Genomic DNA, 19,396 nt, shown 5'->3' on the forward strand with positions numbered 1-19,396 from the left:
TATGAATGTTTGCTGTTCTGCTGTCTTCCTACCTAAGTAAATCTGTTGAATTTAGAAAAGAATATCATTGCAAGGATCTTGCTAATATGAGCATGTTTTAGTTGTCTAAAAACTACAATCCCTCCTCTGATAATGTTTGTTCTACCCAATGCTGCATTTTCTGCTTTCTAGCCTGTGACAACCCAGTGACATCTTTGCAGAGAATTACAGCAAGTCACCATCATTAAGTTACAGAGTGACAACTTCGAGCCTGCTGGGTTGCTGTTGAAAATTGTTAAATACCTATGGTTTGACCAGCCATGTATTGACCTTTGCAATGTTTTCCCACAGTGAGGAATTAATGGTTGCTTTATTCTGGTGTGCAGGAAGCCTGCAGTTGGTGTGTGGTTTGCATGATCTGTGCAGTTTCCTTTTTACACATGTTGGGACTGAACTCAGCAGCACTCACAGGAGAGACTAATTCTGGTGCACAAAAGGAAAATCCTGCCATTACTGAGTGTTGTTTGTATCCCATAATTGGGATATGGGATTGTGGCAAGTGTAGGATCAGTTTGTGCATTAATGTGTGCTATGCCCCAGCCAGGGGAAAGTCAGGGAAATAACTGGTGGGAAAGAAAGGAGACTGCCTTTCTTGCCACAGAAATGGTACTCATTTATTTATTTCTACTTTTTCACATATGAAGATATTAGCATCTTTAGCAACTGGCTTTTGTTGAGCAAAGATGCCCATATCTTAAGGGCCAGCAAGTCTTCCATAAAAATGCTTTTAGTGAGTAATGATCATCCATTCAGCATTAATCCATTTAAAATTAATGCACTGTTTTTCTGTAAATCACAATGGCAAGGTACAGGGGAAGTACTTTTTCCTCTTTCTCTGCAGTTTTTGTATCTTAACATTTTTCTGAGTGTAATAAAATGCCTGGAATGTGTTTGATATAGGAGGGAATATGGGACGTGCTCTATAAGCATCTATGCTGAGGAATCAAGGAGTGAAATACACACTTCATAGCTGATTTTTGGGGTGGGAGGTGTGCAAGAAGAAAAGCAGTGAAAATGACTTCACTTTGGATGCAAGTAGGAAATCAGTTTAACGAAGAGATTCCTATCACATTTTGAGACTCACTCCATTGAATGCAAGGAATTAGCAAGTTTTGATTACCAGCAGAGATCAGGCAGTGGCAGAAAAGCCAACCCAAACTTGGAGTACAAAAGCAGAGAAATGTATAGAACAAAGTAATGAATACTGCCTGTGTAGAGTTGTCATCCAAAAGGGGAATCAATTATTGAACTCATTCTGTATGATTTAAACAGAGGTGAAGTTCTGACAAGTTTTACTCATCACAAATTCTTTGCTTTCTGCTTCTTAACCTGTCTTGTGGCAGGACATTCTGTAAAGATGTATCAAGGCCATGTGCATATGAGGAAATGGCTGAATGTAATGGCACTCACTAATTACTAGTTCCTAGCTAATTACCCAGGGAAAGTCACATCTTTCCCCTGTTTCAAGCTCAGTGTTTGCACTGAAGATGCCATCAATTGCTTAGCAACACTGAATTCTGCATTTTAAGGATAATGATCTTTGCATTATTAGATTTTCAGAGAACTGTGTTTCTCTTTTTAGTTAAAGTGAACTTTGAATCAGCCTTTAAGAGCCTGTGCCTTCCCTTGTGAGGCATAGCAAGGCAGTATTGTCCTTGCACCAATTTACAAAGTCAGTCTCTGATCTGTGTGTTACTTTTGGATAATATGAACAGGTCCTTTCTTTTTTTTCTTCCACACAGTTTTTGGAAATGAATTTTTTACTGGTTGTTCATTGATGAGGATGGGGTCAGTTTTGCTATGCACAGATAATCATACCTAGGGTTTTACAGTGGCTAATATTTTTAAAATGTTGTTTATACAGTGAGAGGAAAAATATTTCCAAGTTATTTGGGATTAATCTCAGTAACATTTGGGGCAATAAGTCTTGGTTCCTTTCATATTTACTGATAAGGTCAAAGATGCTAATAATCACATTAAGTTGTGACTGACTTTATTGGACCATTAGAAGGATACAGTAAAAGTACGAACAAGTGCATTAAGATTAGGTAGGGCCATTTTTGTACCTGGTAAAATTCTGACTCCTGTGTGGCCATTCCTTTTGTACTGCCAGTGTTGTGATGGTGGAATGGAATCTTATTTCTGCAAGATAGCTGCTGCTTTTGTGCTCACCCTGCTTACCTGCACAGTCCTTTATGGATTGATAAGTATGACTCAGACCAAGGGTGTTTTGTAAAAGAGGAAATGTACTAATGCAGCTGCACAGAAAATCCTGGGCATGGTTATTGCTGTCAGGAGGCTGGTGATAAGGGTAGCAGTGCAGGGTTAATGGATATTGCTCTCTCATCAGATAACTGCTGCAGAGGGACCAGGCAGGCAGTGAAGGCAAAATCAAGGGATAAAAAAAAATACTGTGGCTTCATTTCTGGTGCTGTGAGTGTTATGGGCAGCCTGGACTCCTGACTTTCGAAAGAGGGGTGCACACTCTGTGAAGAGGTTGTGTGAGAAGTTGTGATTTTGTTACTGGGCACTGCTGCAGTGATGATCTGTCATTTTCAGGAAGGGTTTCAGTGCTTTAGTCTGGAGTCTGTTTCCTCAAATTCCTGTGAAGATGCTGAATGATGTCTGGGTAGTGTCTGGTCCTTGGTTTTTCTTTTCATCATTCCTGTTTTGTTCTTACATCCTGAGCAGTTAAGCTCATTTCTTGTGCCTTGCATCTCATGACAGCCTTTTCCCTTCAATGCAGGAAATAACAATCAAACCAAAATGTTTTAACAGGAGTTTTCTGTCCCTGAAGGCAGCCTGGCACATTCTTAATTATCAAGTTGGGATACTGGATAGAACTAAACTCTTTTATATTATACATTTCCTTGTACCCTTTTTTTGTGTGGTGACACATGTGGATGAAAAAATATGATGTTTCATGTGTTGGTCAGAAAAAAGGTTGTTACCCTGTGGACACTTTTAAAGAAAGTGGAAAAACCTGCACACTGATGGTGGTAAGACCCAGGAGATCCATTGGAATTTTACAGCAGAGCTGTTTGCTCTGCTTCTGTCTCTTTCTCTGTACTTTTCGCTTCAAAACCAGCCTGCTAAACACATGGAAAAAAGAAAGCAACGCTGGAGTTGAACACATTTTGATACCGCTTTAAATGGAAGCGTGTTTTGAAGTGTCTAAACCCAGTAACCCCAGAGCATTGTTTGTAGCAGTCTGTCCAGGAGATTTCTCTCAGAGGATTTAAAGGTATTAATGGTGGAATGTCTTACAATCTCAGTTCAAGAACTTAAGCCTTTAAGAAATTCTCCAGCCCTGCTGACATTGAAAAGGTTAACTATAAATGTTTGTTCTTTTGTTTGATGGCAGTGTCTGAGCTGAGCAGGGACAGTGCTCTGTGCTTCAGGGCACTCAGGCACTGGGTTTGAGGCTTCTGCTGTGCCAGCAGAAATCTGCATCCAAGATTAGGCAGAGGTGTTTTCCTCCTCTTAGAACTCATTAAATGTACTTTACAGAAGCACTTGTCTGTTCCCTTCGCCTCAGTTTTCTCAGAGTTAGGAATGCAAATGAACATTCCCAGACTTTGGGCCTTTGAATTACACCCTTTCCCAGTTTCCTTTTTGATTTCTTGAATGATAAACACGTTTTAAAATAGTTTGTTCTCCACATCAAGTTAATTCTAAACATTTACAGAAGGAAAGCAGGAATAGAAGCCTCTGTTTCCTCATACCTGTCAGCATTGTCAGACTGGAAAATAAGCAGACCCTTATGTGGTTAGTGGTTCTAAAAGGCTTTTATTAATGCTTCAAAGCAGATCCATTTGATAAATATACCTTATGTCATTCTGTTGTGCATTTGTGTGGAAATCAGAATGAAGCAGGATGTTTTTAGGAGTCTCAGCATCTGGTAACTGTTTGTAAATACTTGATTCATGCTTCTCTACCTCAAGCAGGTTTTGTTCTAGCAAGCACTGAAGTGAAAGGTAGTGTTTGCCTTGATCCATTGAATATGGGATCAGGGCAATATTTAAAAAAATCAGAAATTTCTTCTACCCCAGGGAGAAATTCTTACTGTATTAGATAAAAAAGAGAGCTGAGGAAAATGTTTGTAACAATACATTTTCAACTAAACTTATTCTCCACAAACCAATGAAACAATTCTTCAGTTAACCCACTTAAAACAACTGTGTGACATTTTGCATGATCTCTCTTACTCCTAAGATGGCTCTGGTTTACATTATACATTCCCATTATCAGACTTCCCAGTGGGGTTGGTTGTTTATGACCAGAACCATTAATGTCTGTGGTGATGTGGCTGGCAAATTGTGAGGCTGGTGCCTGGAAGAAGCAGCAGGAGCAAACTGGTGGCATGAGGTGCAGTGAAAACCCTTTCTCTAGGCACCTGGGTAGATTCTGCCTCCTCCCACAGTATGATGATGATGATGTGCTGTAACTGAATCAGGAAGAACAAGTGATGGGGAAAAAGGGAATGTGTGGGGAAAAAACTGCTGTGCTGGGTCATGGGATTTCTTTCACCTGCTGACAGGACTGCTGGACTTGCTGCGTGACTTCCCAAAATCTCTGAGGGAAGTGGCAAGCTAAAATTACCTTCAACCTAGTGGAATGTGCTGGATTGTGATAAACAGAGTCTTGTAATGAGTGGGGAGGTAAAAGGAACAATATTGTCTCCATCAGCATTGTGTGACATAGTGAGAATGTGGGGATTTACAGCTGGGAAGCACCTGGACCCCTTCAGAGCCTGTGTTTTTCTGTGTGCTCCCTCTCACACAGCTGTGCCTTGTCCTGGTGGGGTTGGTTTGGGACACACTGCACTGCTCACAGCCACATCTGTGACAGGGCTGTGCAGAGGAGCCCTCTGAGATCTGCTGTGCAGCCCCTGGGACTGCCTGAGGACCCAGTTCCCCTCGGAGGTGCTGCCCTGTCAGGTTCAGGGAGGGCTCTGGTGAGGGTGGACTGTTCTTAACCAGAGATAGAAACCAACCCAGCCATGCAGACTGTGAATTCCTCATGGGTTTCTAAGAAGCAGCACTGCTGCAGCTGAGCTGGGGAGAGAATAGGTTTAGAACAGAATTGCTGAATAGGTTTGCTGCTTCTGCTGTGCTCAACCTCTGTTCCTGGTCACACTTTATTGCTTTTCTAGTCCAGTCTCATTTAGAGAAGTATTGAAACCACTTTTCACTTATGGCCAAGGGAACTGGAAGAATTACAGTCTGTAGCAGAACAAAAGGAGAAGCCAGTTATGCTGACAAAATAGAAATTTCACTGATTTTGTCAGTTGCAGGACACTGACCTGTGGTAACACAAGTGTGGGACAAATGTGCCTCTTGCTGAGCTCTGAAAATACCCAGTCAAGTAGCAAGCACATGGTAAAAGTGGGTGAAAACAGGTCTGTACAAAGGCAGGCAGCTGCCCAACTGCCTTGTGCTCTGGTTCTTCCTCTAATGACTTCAAAAAGAAGTCACAGATATTGAGTTTTTTCATAGTTTAAAATACCCCAGCCCCTGACAGTCAACTGTAGCAATAGTTCCACCTCCAGAGTATATTTTTCTCATCCTTCCTTCTTCTGCTCCTGGGAACAGCCCTGCAGCCCTACCTAAGGTGTCATAGCAGAGAGAGAACTGTTGGGGAATAGCCACAAAATGCCAGAGTTTCTGGACAGAAACCCTTGGAAATACCACTCTCCTCATTTCTCTTATATTGACATGAGAAGTCTTGGTCCATGCATGTGAAGTGAAAAAATGTTTAATTTCTAACTGAGTTTCTCCTGCCACCATCATCCATATAAGATCTGATGTCCCATAGCAAACAGAACAGAGATTTTTGTTTCCTAGCCAATATTTGGAAAGTTCTCATCCAAAACCCCAAAATCTCTGTACTGTGAGTGAGTGGTCGCTTTCCTCATTTCTCACTCCCACCCAACTCGTGTCAGACTTTTTCAGTGCTTTCATGTAATCCCACTTATTCTGTGTTTTGCCTGGGACTGTGGTAAGATTCCTCCTCCTCACATTGCCTACAAGCCTGTACAAGTTAATAACCTGCACCTCTCAAATTGCAAAATAGAACAAGAAGTCCAGCAGTTCCCCTGCTATAAAAAATCCCCCCAGCAGAAGAACAGACAAATCTTCTGGTGTCAGCACCCTTCATACTCAAGAAAGGCAAACTCAGGAGAGGCTCTGATCAGTCTGTGGTGTTCTCTATCCTCTTTCATTGACTGTTACTACGTGGTTGACTTTAGAGTTGCTTTGACATCCCTGGGACTGGGGCCAAAATGGAATTAATCAGAAAAGACTAGAACCATGCATAATGGGCTTCTTGTCAAACCACTTTCTGCTAAACTCAGCAGAACCTGAGCATGACAGAGAACAGGGGGCTAAATGGGAAGGAAATTGCTAGCACAGATGTTTAATGTGTGGCTGCAAGCAGCAGCCTCCTCCTCCCTTTTGTGTAGCTCAGGCCATAAAGAATACTCATGTGTGCATCATCCAAGAGCATCTCAGCCTTGAGTGATGCTGGACCTGGGAAGTGTGGTGATAGAGCAATACTGTAAGTTGTAATTGCTCCATTTTTGTTTGAATAAAACCTATTGATCTAGGGAAAAGCATATGCCAAACCTCAAGAGGAAAGATAGAGTTGGCTTTAAATAATTTAGAACATTCAACACTTTCTTTTTCTCTTTCAAGTAATGGGGTCAAATTCATTCCTGATCTGCCTCCAATAATTTGAAGAGAATTAAACCATTACTGTCATTTATTATTTGTGTGATTGGCACCGTGCAAGACACATCAGGAATGGATGCAGTCCATTATGTTTTTGGATATAAGTTCTGTCTTTGGATTCCAGTGCCTCAACTTAAGCACTCACTACAGTATCACCTACAGAATAATGTTTTTAGTATCCTGAGAAATAACCTTGGTATGTCCTCAGGGCTTAATTTTAAGGGACCTGAGCTTGCACTCATAGGCTGGAGTTGAAAATTACAGTGACAGTCCCCTGACAATGTGAAAACTATTTTCTGGGAGCAATTTTTGATCAACAGAGGATTTCTTAATTAACTCCTTATTTAGCAAGTCATGCTGCAGCACATCAGCATATGCTGAGGTTTGTTGGTCAGAGGGCATTGCTGGCTATTTTCCCCTTCTACCTTTTATGCCCTCTCATGAATATGGAGAATCTAATAGGTTTTGGTATTATGGACATGTCTGTCCTTAATAAAAGACTTGCTGCAGTCTGCAAATCTGATACCATCCATTGCAGTCCTCTGCAGTACTCTGAATTCCAGAAGAAACCTCACTGCTCCACATCCCCTCACATTTATACACCCTCAGGCAGATAATATTCAATGCAGGAGTCTGAGTTTCCTGACCTTACCAGGTAAACAAACAATGTATTTTCTGGATTTCTGATGTTGGGTTTTTTTTATCCTGTGCCCAAAATGTTGATAAATGTATGAAATATCTTTCCACTAGTTTGCAGCATTAAATGTTGTTCCACAGAGATCATCTCTAGCCACAGGCCTTGGTGTGCAGACAAGTTTATTGCACAGACACTCCCTCTGTGCCAATTTGAAAATTTCTTTAAATTTATAGGAAGATTTGGCAATTCACAAAAATTGATTATACCCATATAGGTATTTCTGACAAAATTAGCCAGATGCAGATGTTTTCTAGCATGTTTTACTGCCACTAACAGCATTGTCCTGGGCTTTTGTTTCTACAGCCAAAACACCCCAACCCGGACTGGCGCTACTCTGCATCCCTGAGGGCAGGAATGCAAAGGTATGTGTGCTGTTTCTCCAGAGAAGGGGAATTCTGTCCTTTTCCTCTGTGAAAAGGACAAAATTTCTTATGATGCCCTAGACTGATGATATCTGTGCTGAGATGGAAAGCACCTGGGTTCTGCTGCTGTCACTTCCAATCTCTATGTGCTACAAATTCAGTCTGACTTGCATCTTATGCTGTAGAGCTGTGCTGTTCTTTCCTTTTACCTTCTGCTTTTCTATCCATTGACTGTCAAGGCATAATTGTTCCAATTATTGAATCATTTAATTGTCATTATATACTTTTTGCTTATTTTAAAGCTCCCTGCAATCATCAGTGCTGATGTTTCAATAGTCAGTCTGCATTTCCATCTTCTTGTTTCTCATTACCATAAAAGTAGCTGTTCTTGCAGCAGGTTTATTAACCACATGCTGCAATCAAGAAGATTAATGCAGTTGAAAGGACTTTTTGAAGATATGAGATGGATTTTCAAAGTAGGAAAAGTGAGGCTTTTGTCCAAATCTCTTTAGACATCTTTGAAAATCCACTGCCTAATACCACAAGCAGTCTCTGCTATAATTTTCTGCTCAATACACTTGGATAAAGAGAATTATACTAAAATTGCATCTGTAGAGCCTAAATCAAACAGTATTTTTGCTCTCCCTGAGTAGACTAGAAAACTGATTCTATGTTCGGGTGTAATCTGATGTGATTAATAAGATTCCTGTCCAGGTGTAGCTGCAGTTCTGGGGCTGCAGCCATTCCCAGTGGCATTACAAAGTGCAGCATTGTATGGGTTTCTCAGAATTCTTGGTGCTGTACCTTTAGCCAAGAGTTTTTATGAGATTAAAGTCCTAAATTCAGAGTCACACTGTGCTTCATGTGGGTGAGGACATGGAGTGGCTCCTCTGACTTTGAGATGCTGTGTGAAAAGGAATCTCAAGGACCAAAACTGAAGGAAGACAGAGCAAGCTTGACTTTGTGGCCTACTGGGCAAGCTCTTTTCTTTCTTTTATATTCCTGCTGTGACTTTCAATTTTTTTTGTAATCCATAACTGCAAAATCAATGCACAGTCTGGGGAGCAGGATCCTGAAGAAGGAATTCTGCCTACCTGAGCATTTTATCTGCTGGTCCTCGGTCAGGCATGCTCTTGTGGATTCCTTTCTATACAAAGTACAAGATCTTATCTGAAGCTACTTGAACAATTAATGAAAAGTAAGAGCTTATTTTAATCCCACAAGACTAATGGGGCCCTTCTGGGAAATTGTACGTGTTCCTCTGCTCTCTCACATGAGCAGCCCCTGTCCTTACCTGGAATCTCAGGTTCTGAGCCTGTGTGCCCTGCCCAGCTGATGGTTTTCATAAAATGCTGATTTTTTCATAAAACTTGTAGAAATGTGGGGCCCTTTATGTCTGCCACATTTGGATGAAACTGTCCCTTAAATTCAGCTGGAAGTGTGAAGCCCATGAGCAGAGACAGGGACACAGCCACGGAATCCTGTTTCTCTTAAGGGACAGCATATAAACATCATGCTTGGTTTTGTATTAAAATTTGCAGATTTGTATTAAAAATAGCAGATTTTTTCTTTTCCTTCCATGTAATGTGCAAATTGGTGCTTTTGATGCCCAGTGCTCATGATGTACACTGTAAAATTTGCTATATTAGTTTTTGCATTTGAGAAAATGCATTTCTCTTCCTGAATTGCTCACGAGAAATGTGCAGTAACCCAGGAAGGTGGGATTTGAAAAAATGGCATAATGACAGAAGCTCAGAACTAATTCTACTAACTTTTTAATAATTTGCCAAGTGTTGCTACATCCTAATAGCAAAGATGTGTCACTTCCTTATTAGTGCCTCCCATTCAATGAGAGCAGTGTCCTGCAGGTGTGTTTGTTTTATATTTTATTCCACAACTGGGTTTTAGTAAATAATTAAAGGTATTTTTTGCAAGTCAAAGCAGCTGCTTGTCACGCTGCTAACATCATGCAGTACTGTAGGAGTAGCTGCACAGAGATAAATAGTTATGAACTTTAAAGAGTAGCAGGAAAGGGAAGTGCTGTGAAGTCCAGGGCAGAAGGGAACTGTATAACCCAAGAGTGATATTTGCTTCCAGTGCTGTGCATATGGAGGAGGCAGGAGTCCTGCGTGGAGGAGCAGCAGGGCCTGACCAGCAGTGGCCAACAGTCTCCAGTGCTACAGCAGGTAAGGATGTGAAATCCAGAATATTTGTCAAGAACTGATGTTAACTGCAGTAGACCTCCTAATGCTGCTAGTTGCTTTTTCCTCTGTTTTATATCTCTGAGTGAAGACCCTCAGATGAGCTCAGCTGGTCAGAGCGTGGTGCTAATAACCCCAAAGCTGTGAGTTCAGCCTCTGTATGAACTCCCATTCCCTGAGGACTCAATATCCTTGTGGGTGCCTTCCAACTCAGAATATTCTGTGATCTGGATATAAAGTTCTTGTAAATTATTCTGTGGAATCAAAATAGAGTGGGACAATAAAGCATAAAATACATCTTTTTCTTTACTCAGTCTCAATTGAGCACTGGAGATAAGAGTCCCTGATCCCAGCTTTCACCCTGCTTTTGGAGGTCACTGGTTTGTGTAATGGAATAATGGAATAATGGTTCAGTTCTGATGTGTGTATTCAGGTGTGTGCATTCCAGAGCTGGTTTGCCCTCCATTTCAAAAGAACAGTAAAACTGGGCTAGGAGCTTATCAGTTTTCCCTTTGTTATTTTTACAAAGCCAGTAAGTATCTTTGAATGTCTCTTCTCATTTTACTTTTCTGTGGTGAAATCAGACCTAAATTTTTGCTAGCTTTTTTCATTCACTCATACATGAGGATGGAAACTAAAATGTTATTTATTTGTCAAAATAAATGACAAAAAGCATGGTTTAGAATTTAGCTTCATTTACTCTGTCACTGACTGATGACTTCACAGCAAGTCAATAAGAATTGGCAGAAGGCTCTCAGAGTTTAGAAAGAAATTCACCTGGATCTCTTGTAGTGCAGTCAAAAAAAACTATTCTCATTTTTGATTTTGGAGTAGGAATAATATAGAGACACAGAGGAGCAGTCAATCCCTGTTTTCAGCCATTTTCAGCAAAACTAAACTGTAAATTCAGTGGATGCCTGTGGAGGGTGGTGAGCCCTGTATGGCAACTCTGTGAGCACTCAGTCAGGAACTGACATGAGGAATGATGCCCGTGTCACAGAGGCAGCTCAAATGCTGCAAAAATGATAATTACTTCATTTAATCTTTTGGTGCAAACGTTTCTTTCTATTTAAATGGGATTTTCACCTGGATAAAGGGCTGAGGAACAACCTGAGGATTTGCAATCACAGTTACAACATCCACAAATTAATGGTGCCCAGCAAAACCTGCACTAGTCTTTCAGAAGAGCTGTTTGCATAAACAGACTTGGGAATTCATTTAATATATCATGGAGCCCTAGGCTATGATCAGCTGGGGTTTGAGTGCCCTTCTTTCTGCTGCAGGCTTTGCAGGAACACACAGCCTTTGCAGAATATGAGGGGTGTGTGACTGTTGAGCTTGCATTTGAAAATGTCACCACAAGAACACTCCAACCTTTCCAAAGGCTTCCCTCAGGCTTTGGCTGCACTGATCATCCTTGACTGAGCACTCTGTGCTTTGCCTCATACCCAGTTCAATATGGATGCAAACATTCTCCCAGATGTTTTCATGCTGGTGCTGCCAATTTCCAAAAGCACCTGAATCTAAGTGCAAAGGTAGGATGGATCTGTCATCTGAGGAGGTGCAGTGGCATTTGGGGCCCAGAGCCCTGTTCCTCTATCTGGAGTCCTGCTTACTATTCTAGTCATATCATTTTGGACTTGCTTTGGGAACCTGAACATCTCTTTATCTGAGCAGCAGTAACCCTTGGCTCTTTTTGCTGCTTCCTTCCATCACCTGTGAAGCACTTGTGCAATGAATGCATCCCAGCACAAAGAAGATTTTGGTTTGTCTTTGTGCCCTCCCAAGGGATTAGTGACCCTGATATTACATTAATTAGACTTTTTTCTTTTTTTGTGCTGAGTTTCAGATAATATTCTTCTCCTCTCTTTGTAACCTAAAGCTTTAGATGTCCATGATCTTTAATAGCAAACAGGTGTTTCATGGAGAAATCTCAGGATTAAAGGTTATGTTAGCTTTTGTAACCTCACTACATCACATATTTAGCAAATTACTACCACTGCTTTAGAATCCTGCCTACAGTTTCCCACAGATCTCTCTTTCAGTGCTTCTTTCCTTCTTTGGTTTAGGTTCAAGACCTGTAATAACAAGTGAAGTGTTAAATCAGTAAATCCTTAATTCCTAATGTATGCCTGAACTCCAACATCCTCACCCGTTTTTCAGCAAATATATGTTGTCCAAGCAAAACATGATCTTTATTTGACTGACAGCATTCCTGTTGACTTTACTTAATATTTCATCCACGCAAAGAACAGTGAATCTGGATGTGTCATTTTTAAAATTGTGTTTGCATCTTCTCAGGCACCAGTCCAACCCATTGCAGGTTTGCAGCTTCTGGGTGAGGTGGGACAAGAAGGTTCAAACTCCCTCTGGCTTTGGGTTTAGCTCTCTGGGGCATCTTGTTAATCTCTAACATGCTATATGGTGAGATCAGAGAATGAAGACACATTTCTGGTTTCTGCTCCATGTCCTTTGGCAGTTTTTGCAATTCTGTCAGATTTTAGATGACCACTAATGTGAGTGAACTCTGGTTTTTGATAACTAACTCAGAATAAATGGAGCTTGATTGGCAAAAGTGGTGAGAGCTCATAACAGAAACTAAGACGAATAGAAATTTTGCTCTAGACCTAAAACACTGAAGATTTCTGAATAAATCAGACTTATGAATAATTCAGAGCTTAGAGTTAGCAGGCATTAGACAAATCTATGTGTATTTCCCTGTGCTGCTGGTTCCAATCTACAAAACAGAGCTGGTGTAATGCAAATGCTTCAAAATGCATTTTTTCTAGACAAAACCAGTCTAAAGATGCTTTCATAGCACATGTAAGACTCAGGAGAACAATAAGGATTTGTGATGAAAAACAGTCATGAGAAATTTCAACTCCTGTAGTCAATGTAGACACACTTTATATGTGTGCAGTAAATCAGGCACTGGTCCACACAGTATATGTAGAGAGGGGAAAATAAAAGATTCCATTCAGACAGATCTGTAAAAGAGGAAAGGATTTAATGATAAAATCTGCATCTGAAATATGTAAGTGTGTAGGTGAAGCTGTGGGTGAAATACTGGCATCTCTGAAGTCCATGTCAATAGCCCACAGGCTTTCAGGAAATTAGGATTTCAGTGCCTGCCCTCATAAATATGCACAAGAGACATAATTAAGATTGCCTAGGCAAATGCCATCCTAAAATACACTCATTTTTTAATTCTGATTTTGCTGTGGTAGCATTCTTGTAAATATATCTGCTATTTCTTTTCCTTTTCTCAGGGAATTAGCTGGGGAGGAAAGGTGATAACTCTGTTTTGTAAAGCTCCAACAGGTCAATGTCCTTCCTGTGCTGGGGCCCCAGAGCTGGATGCAATTATTTCAACCTGTCTGCACTGCCTGGGCTTTCCCAAGGACAGAAGGACAGCAGACAGACCATCATGGACTGGTTCGGAGCACTGCAGGAAGAAATTGTTCCCTGTGAGGTTGGGCAGGCCTGGCACAGGGTGCCCAGAGAAGCTGTGGCTGCCCCTGGATCCCTGGAAGTGCCCAAGCCCAAGGACAGGGCTTGGAGCATCCTGGGATAGTGGAAGGTGTCCCATGGCAGGGGGATGGAATAAGATAATAAATAAGATGCCTTTATACAAAGCTCTTTGCATCTCATCACCCCAAATCTGAATATTTAAGCATTTGTCCTCTGAAATTTGTGTGTCTCACAATTTTCCTGATTTTATTCTGTTTTTCCTGCTGTTCCTTACTTCCTGCCAGTGACCTTCTCACATGGGCCATGCTAGTTAGGGATATTCCTTGTCCACATAGTCCTGGTTTACGCTGGGAACTACAGTTTCCCTGGAGTAAATTTATATTGCTCTCAGAGGAAGGTTCCTGCTGCAATCTCCTAGAATGTAGAGGAGGTCCATTGATGGGGCATGATATGCAGAATAATTTAGGAATTCAGAAAACGAAATGTGAACCAACTATAAATATATCAAATTAAGCAAAATTTCCTGAAAAATAAAGTCTTCCTCGTGAGTTTTGTGCTGCTGGTTTGGAGCAGGGTGTTGTGAACAGAAAAACTGTAGGAAAACTGAAGGAAGGACAGGGGTTCTTGTGTGGATTATAAGAAAAAATGTGCAAGAACGCCTTGACAAGGAAAGAAATAATTATAATTATCCACTATTAGTTGTGGTATTCCCAATTCTCTGTTTCACAGACTAATTTGGATGTCAAGCAAGTAAATCCAACCTGAATAAGATTATTATATCTGAAAGAGATACTTCATTCCAATGAAACTGTGAGAAGGGCCCAGATGAGATACAGGATGATAGTGCAAGGAGAAGAGATCTGAGCAGATAATCTTAAGGGCATAAGACAGGACACTATTATTTAATGAAGGGATGGGACCACAGTTGGGCTAAAAATGATTTATTGCTCAAATAAACATCAGTCTCAGAGGCTGTGAGATTTAAGAGAGCAAGCAGTCAGCCAGAGCTCAAAATGGTCACAAGTTCTTCATCACAAGACAATATAGAACTTTCTAATCCAATGGACAGTTGCCACAAAGTTTATTTTGCTTTTCTAACCTATCACCTTTACTCAATTTTGCTGCACGGAGGATACTTTTATCTATTGCCTTCTAGCTATTGCACACAGATGCTTCTATTATAACCTCCAAACTCTTACCTTACTCTTTACAACCACACCCCTACATTATAAACCCTTCACCATCTTATTAATACAGTTTTTTACTTACTTAAGGCATATTCTTACTTACAACTATAGAAACATAAGTTTCTGCTTAATATCAGTGTATTGTGGTTTTACATCAATCCAAGTTTCTCCCAAGGCTGCAGATCAAACCCTTCAGTCTGTGGAAGTTTCTTTCTTTCCATTTCTCACATCACACCAGTAAAAATCTTGTATAGAAAGGTGAGCACAGAGGATCTGGTAGAGAGAAACAATTGGAAGAGATGCCAGAAGGTCTGCAGGAGGCAGATTCCAAGGGAATGGCAGTGTTGATTTTTAAGTGACTGCTGATCACAGGTCACTGGAAAGGAGATTGGCACCCTGGCCTTGGGTAATAGGTTGTGATGAGTGGGGCAGAGAGCTGCACTGCAGTTGTTCTTTTCATGGAATAACCATTTGACATTGTCTGCATCTTTGAGTCCATGTAACAGCAGCACAGAAGGAATGGAAAGTGGTTTTGGGGGAATTGAGTCTCACTGTTAGAACAGACACTGGTCTTGAAATCAGGCAGGCATTACAGGAGAAGCTCTTAAGGGCCCCACAGGAGACTCACAAAGATCTTGGCCACTGAATTAATCTTCTAAAAATCCAGTTTAAAGAGAAAGAGCCTAGGAAAATAACTCACAGAGTGATGAGACCTAAGCTGTAACCTATTTCATATGATATATCTTTACACTGTGGCTGTGAGTAGAGGACAATTTCTTCCTGAAATGTCGGTGAATTTCTGTTCTCCTTCTTCAAATGACCTTCCTCATCTAGAGAAAAAGGGTGTGATCAAGACTCATCAAGCAGTCACTGCAAAGAATGTGTAGGGGCTGAAAGTGCTGTTTCTTTGAGACTGTTAAAGGTTAATTTACAAATAACAGCACTGCTCTGGCTGAGCTTTAGCAGTTCATTGATTAAAGCTATAAAAGATAATAACTAATTAGCAACCCAGAATACAAAACCAGGTTCTTGGTTTGTTGCAGAATGCTGCAGCTGTTTAAAATGGAAGGAGGTAGAAAATGCAGCTGTGCTAGAGCCTCTCTCTATTTTTTAAATTAATTACCAGTTTTCTGTGGAATTTCAAAATTCCAACCTTCAAACCCAGAAACATATAGATATATATTTCAAACCCAGAAATATATAGAAAGTCAAATATCAGTCCTAAAATTCATATCTTTGGTCGAAGAAATACTGTGATAATATATGGAATATTTTAAAGAACAGAAGAGGGGGAATACAGAACAGCCTAGTTATTTATGTCTCTCATGAAAATTAGTCTTCAAATCAGTAATTTAATAAATTCCCAAAATGAAGGTCCTAAGCATTTTTAGGAAAGTATCACAGAGATTTGGTTCACAGCCTCTTGAATCATGGAAAAAATCATGCCCTTAAAGCACACTAAAGTAATTCTTTGAAGCTGCAGTATCTATCAGCTCAGTGATCTGGGGAAGGAAATCATGCCAGCTGACTTGTGTGGATGCAGTGCCCTGCCTAAACTGAAATAGAAATAATCTGCAAGGGCCACATGAGGCTAAATCCCTTTCTTTTATTTTACTTTTAGATTTTGGTCATTGAATTCTCGAGTCAATTCCAGCCACTTGCTGAGACCCTCAACATGATGTGAAGTCCTCAGTTTTTCCCCTGCTCCCAGAACGTTTTATTTCCAGGATATTCCCTGCATGCTTCCTGGTTTTTGGTTTTTTACTTCTGTTTATTCCATTTTTACTCCTTTCTTGTTACCTCTCTGGTTTGCCAAGTATGTACCTCCTTCTTTTTAATTTTTCTTATTTTTTCCTTTCATCTAGTGACTTTGGTCTCTTCCTGCTCATCTGTCCACTGTCTCCCTTCTGTATTGTTATTTCAGGAATGTTGAAATGTAGGTTACCAGCTTGGCCCCACATCACCTTTTCAATATTTCATACTGAACTAAGAATTTTCAGGGATAAATGCTTCTCATTGTGACAGCCTGATGGAAGCTGGAGAGGACTGAGAATTTCAAATGCTTCTTGGACTGAAGAAAAGCATTTTGAAATCAAAAGGACTTCTTCAAAAGAACATGTCCAAAATACATATTTTTATGACAGATGCAGCTTGACATACTGATCATTATTTTTTAAAAGCTGATGACTGTTATGACCAGGAACTCATTTGCCTCACCTCACATCCAAACTGTGCCTGAACCAGCAATTTGGGCTTTCAATATTTGGAGCCATGAGTGAGTAAATTATTAGGTTAGTTTAGATTTCTGTTCAGCTGAGTGAGCAAAGAGAGGAGGGGATGATAGATGATATTATACAGAAACTGCAGTCATGACTTGGCTAAAGTTGAATTTACTTTCTGTTAATTTATTTTCCTCTTAGCTGCAAAACCCTCATGACTGACCTGAAATAGTGTTTGTGATCTTTATCAGGGGCTCCATTATTTTTCAGCAGGGTGTACCAAGTAAATGAGATTACATGGATGAGAGATTTAATACCTTAGTCCTTGAAGGCACAAGGAAAAAAGGATAGGACTCATCAGAATTTGGAAAAGACTAATGCTGGAAGCTTCTAAATTGTGTGATCTCTGACTTCATATATTTGATTAAGACTTTGTGTTAATTTTGGCTGTCAAAGAGAATGGTCTTGGAAGAGTTTATGTCTTCATCTACTATGGCAAAGTTTTGATTTCACGTGCTGCAAATATTTGTGAGAATAATTTCTCTTTCTCATTAGGCCCAGAATGCGTTTGTGCATCTCATCATTTAGTCCAGTCCCTGTGTATGTGCATCCTTCCTTTGGGATTAGGACCACATTTGTACATTTGTCCCTGACAGGAGCCAGTTGTTGCATTTCCCCAAGTGGAGATCAAGTCCAATTTCTGATCCCACATGAGGTGATTGTTTCAATGCAGGTTTCCTAAAGGGGCAGGACTGATAGTTCCACCTGAGATGTAAATAACCCAGGGGACCTGCAAAATTTCTGAAACCAGAAATTAAATAAGAGTAAAGGGGGAAAAGGCTAGAGGTTTTCTGTGACTGAACAATATGAAAAAAGTCTTCTGAAACTGTGGGCAAAAGCTGCTGCAGCTCCAGACTTCATCATTTTAAGAAGTGATAAAGAGATTTTACGTAAGCAGTTTATCTGGCTATAATTTCTATATTTAGGCACTGGGAGAAAGTTTAATAGCAGTAACTCCTTGTCTATTTAATTCATCCTTTTCTGTAATAATCTTTTTGCTTCCTCAAAATGGAGGTTAAATTTGCACTTAAAAAATAAAAATATTTCTCATAACTGAGCCAAAAAATAAGGGGGGGGGCAAATATAACATTTGCCAGATGATGTGATTAGTTCTTAGACATCTGGTAGGAAATTATTTTATAAATATAATAAAGTCAGATTTTCAAATCTAAGCACCTTTTTCACTGTCTGTTGCTTTAGGCATGTTGGTCTTTGTGATCTTCATAACAATACCAGTGAGTTTGCCTTGTCTGCCTACTGGAAATATTTTGTAGCTACACAGAAGACATGGATTTTGATTTCTGTCTTTATTATTTTCTCAGCAGTTTCAATAAATAAATAGAAAAATCACTCCCTTGCCGCTGTACTACCTTGGGTTGTGATCTTGTCAGAACTTATAAACTAAACAAGTGTTTATCTGGTCAGTACTTCAGGGAATTGATGGTAATCAAATTGTTTCCACTTGAGCTTACAGCTGCTTTATTTTTTCCCTGTTATGGCTCGCTTTTGTGTGCATGGTTTGGGGGTTGTTTTTTATTTCTTTCTCTACTGCTGTGGGCTTAATTTTACTCTGTGTAGATTTTTTTTGGAAAGAAAATATACTCAAGTAAATGTTAAAACAACCCATGATATTTATGATCCCAGATGAAGTTTAACCATGTTATCTCTTGCAATATACAATTCACTACCTGATAGAAAATAGATGGATAAAGATAGATGGATAAAAGAAGGGTGTTTCTAAGTAATCCTAAGAAATTCTGGTCTGGAATTTATTTTTATTGCTAGGGGTGGAAGAAGAAATGAGGTTGAGGGAGTCCAGACCACTCTGTGATATTGAATCTTCCCTTAATGGATGTCTGCCTGTGTGCAGCACTTTGCTGTACACAAGGGTCATAAATGTATTTTTCATGTGTTTATTTTTGTAACCAGGCATTGCTTCAGCGTCTGTTGTTCATGCTGGAGTGTGGCAGTGCCTCTCAGGTCAGATGGTGCTGCACAAAGCCCACACAAACAGCAAAAGACAAGCCTTGCCTTAAGGAACTTGCCAGTGACATGAGCAGGGCAGACAAAGTCTGGGAACACAAGGGAAAGGACATGTTTATTACCCTGCTTTAAAAAGAGGAGAAACAGGAAAATTAAAATTATTCTTATCACAGAGTGCTCTGTGGGGATGGTGATCAGCATCCACCTGGCCCAAAATGCTCTCAGTGCAGCAGGAGGGGATGAAGAGCTGTGTGAGGCTGTTTTGGGGCTCTATTTCCCTGCTCCTTTCCAGTGCTGAGCCCGTGAGGTCAGGGCTTCCTGAGCACTGCAGTTATTCCTGTTTCCCTGCAGTGCTCACAGGCCCTTTGTCTGTGCAGTCTGACCTTTAGCAGCTCCCAAGCCCTGCTGCTGGAGAGGCAGGCAGAGGCTGCTGCCTCTTCCTCTGG

The 19,396-nt window shown here is 40.4% G+C and overlaps 1 protein-coding gene across 1 annotated transcript in view; it reads left to right on the forward strand.

The window, feature by feature from the left end:
* The window catches only part of LOC135453876 (protocadherin-16-like), a 114,647-nt gene that overhangs the window by 65,442 nt on the left and 29,809 nt on the right, over positions 1-19,396 (forward strand). The window contains exons 3-4 of the mRNA XM_064725340.1: positions 7,771-7,829; positions 9,927-10,015. Of these exons, the coding sequence (XP_064581410.1) occupies positions 7,771-7,829; positions 9,927-10,015 (148 nt within the window). The remainder of the gene's footprint in view (positions 1-7,770; positions 7,830-9,926; positions 10,016-19,396) is intronic.

Source organism: Zonotrichia leucophrys, chromosome 13 (genome assembly GCF_028769735.1).
Source record: "Zonotrichia leucophrys gambelii isolate GWCS_2022_RI chromosome 13, RI_Zleu_2.0, whole genome shotgun sequence".
In the NCBI taxonomy this organism is placed as follows: domain Eukaryota; kingdom Metazoa; phylum Chordata; class Aves; order Passeriformes; family Passerellidae; genus Zonotrichia; species Zonotrichia leucophrys.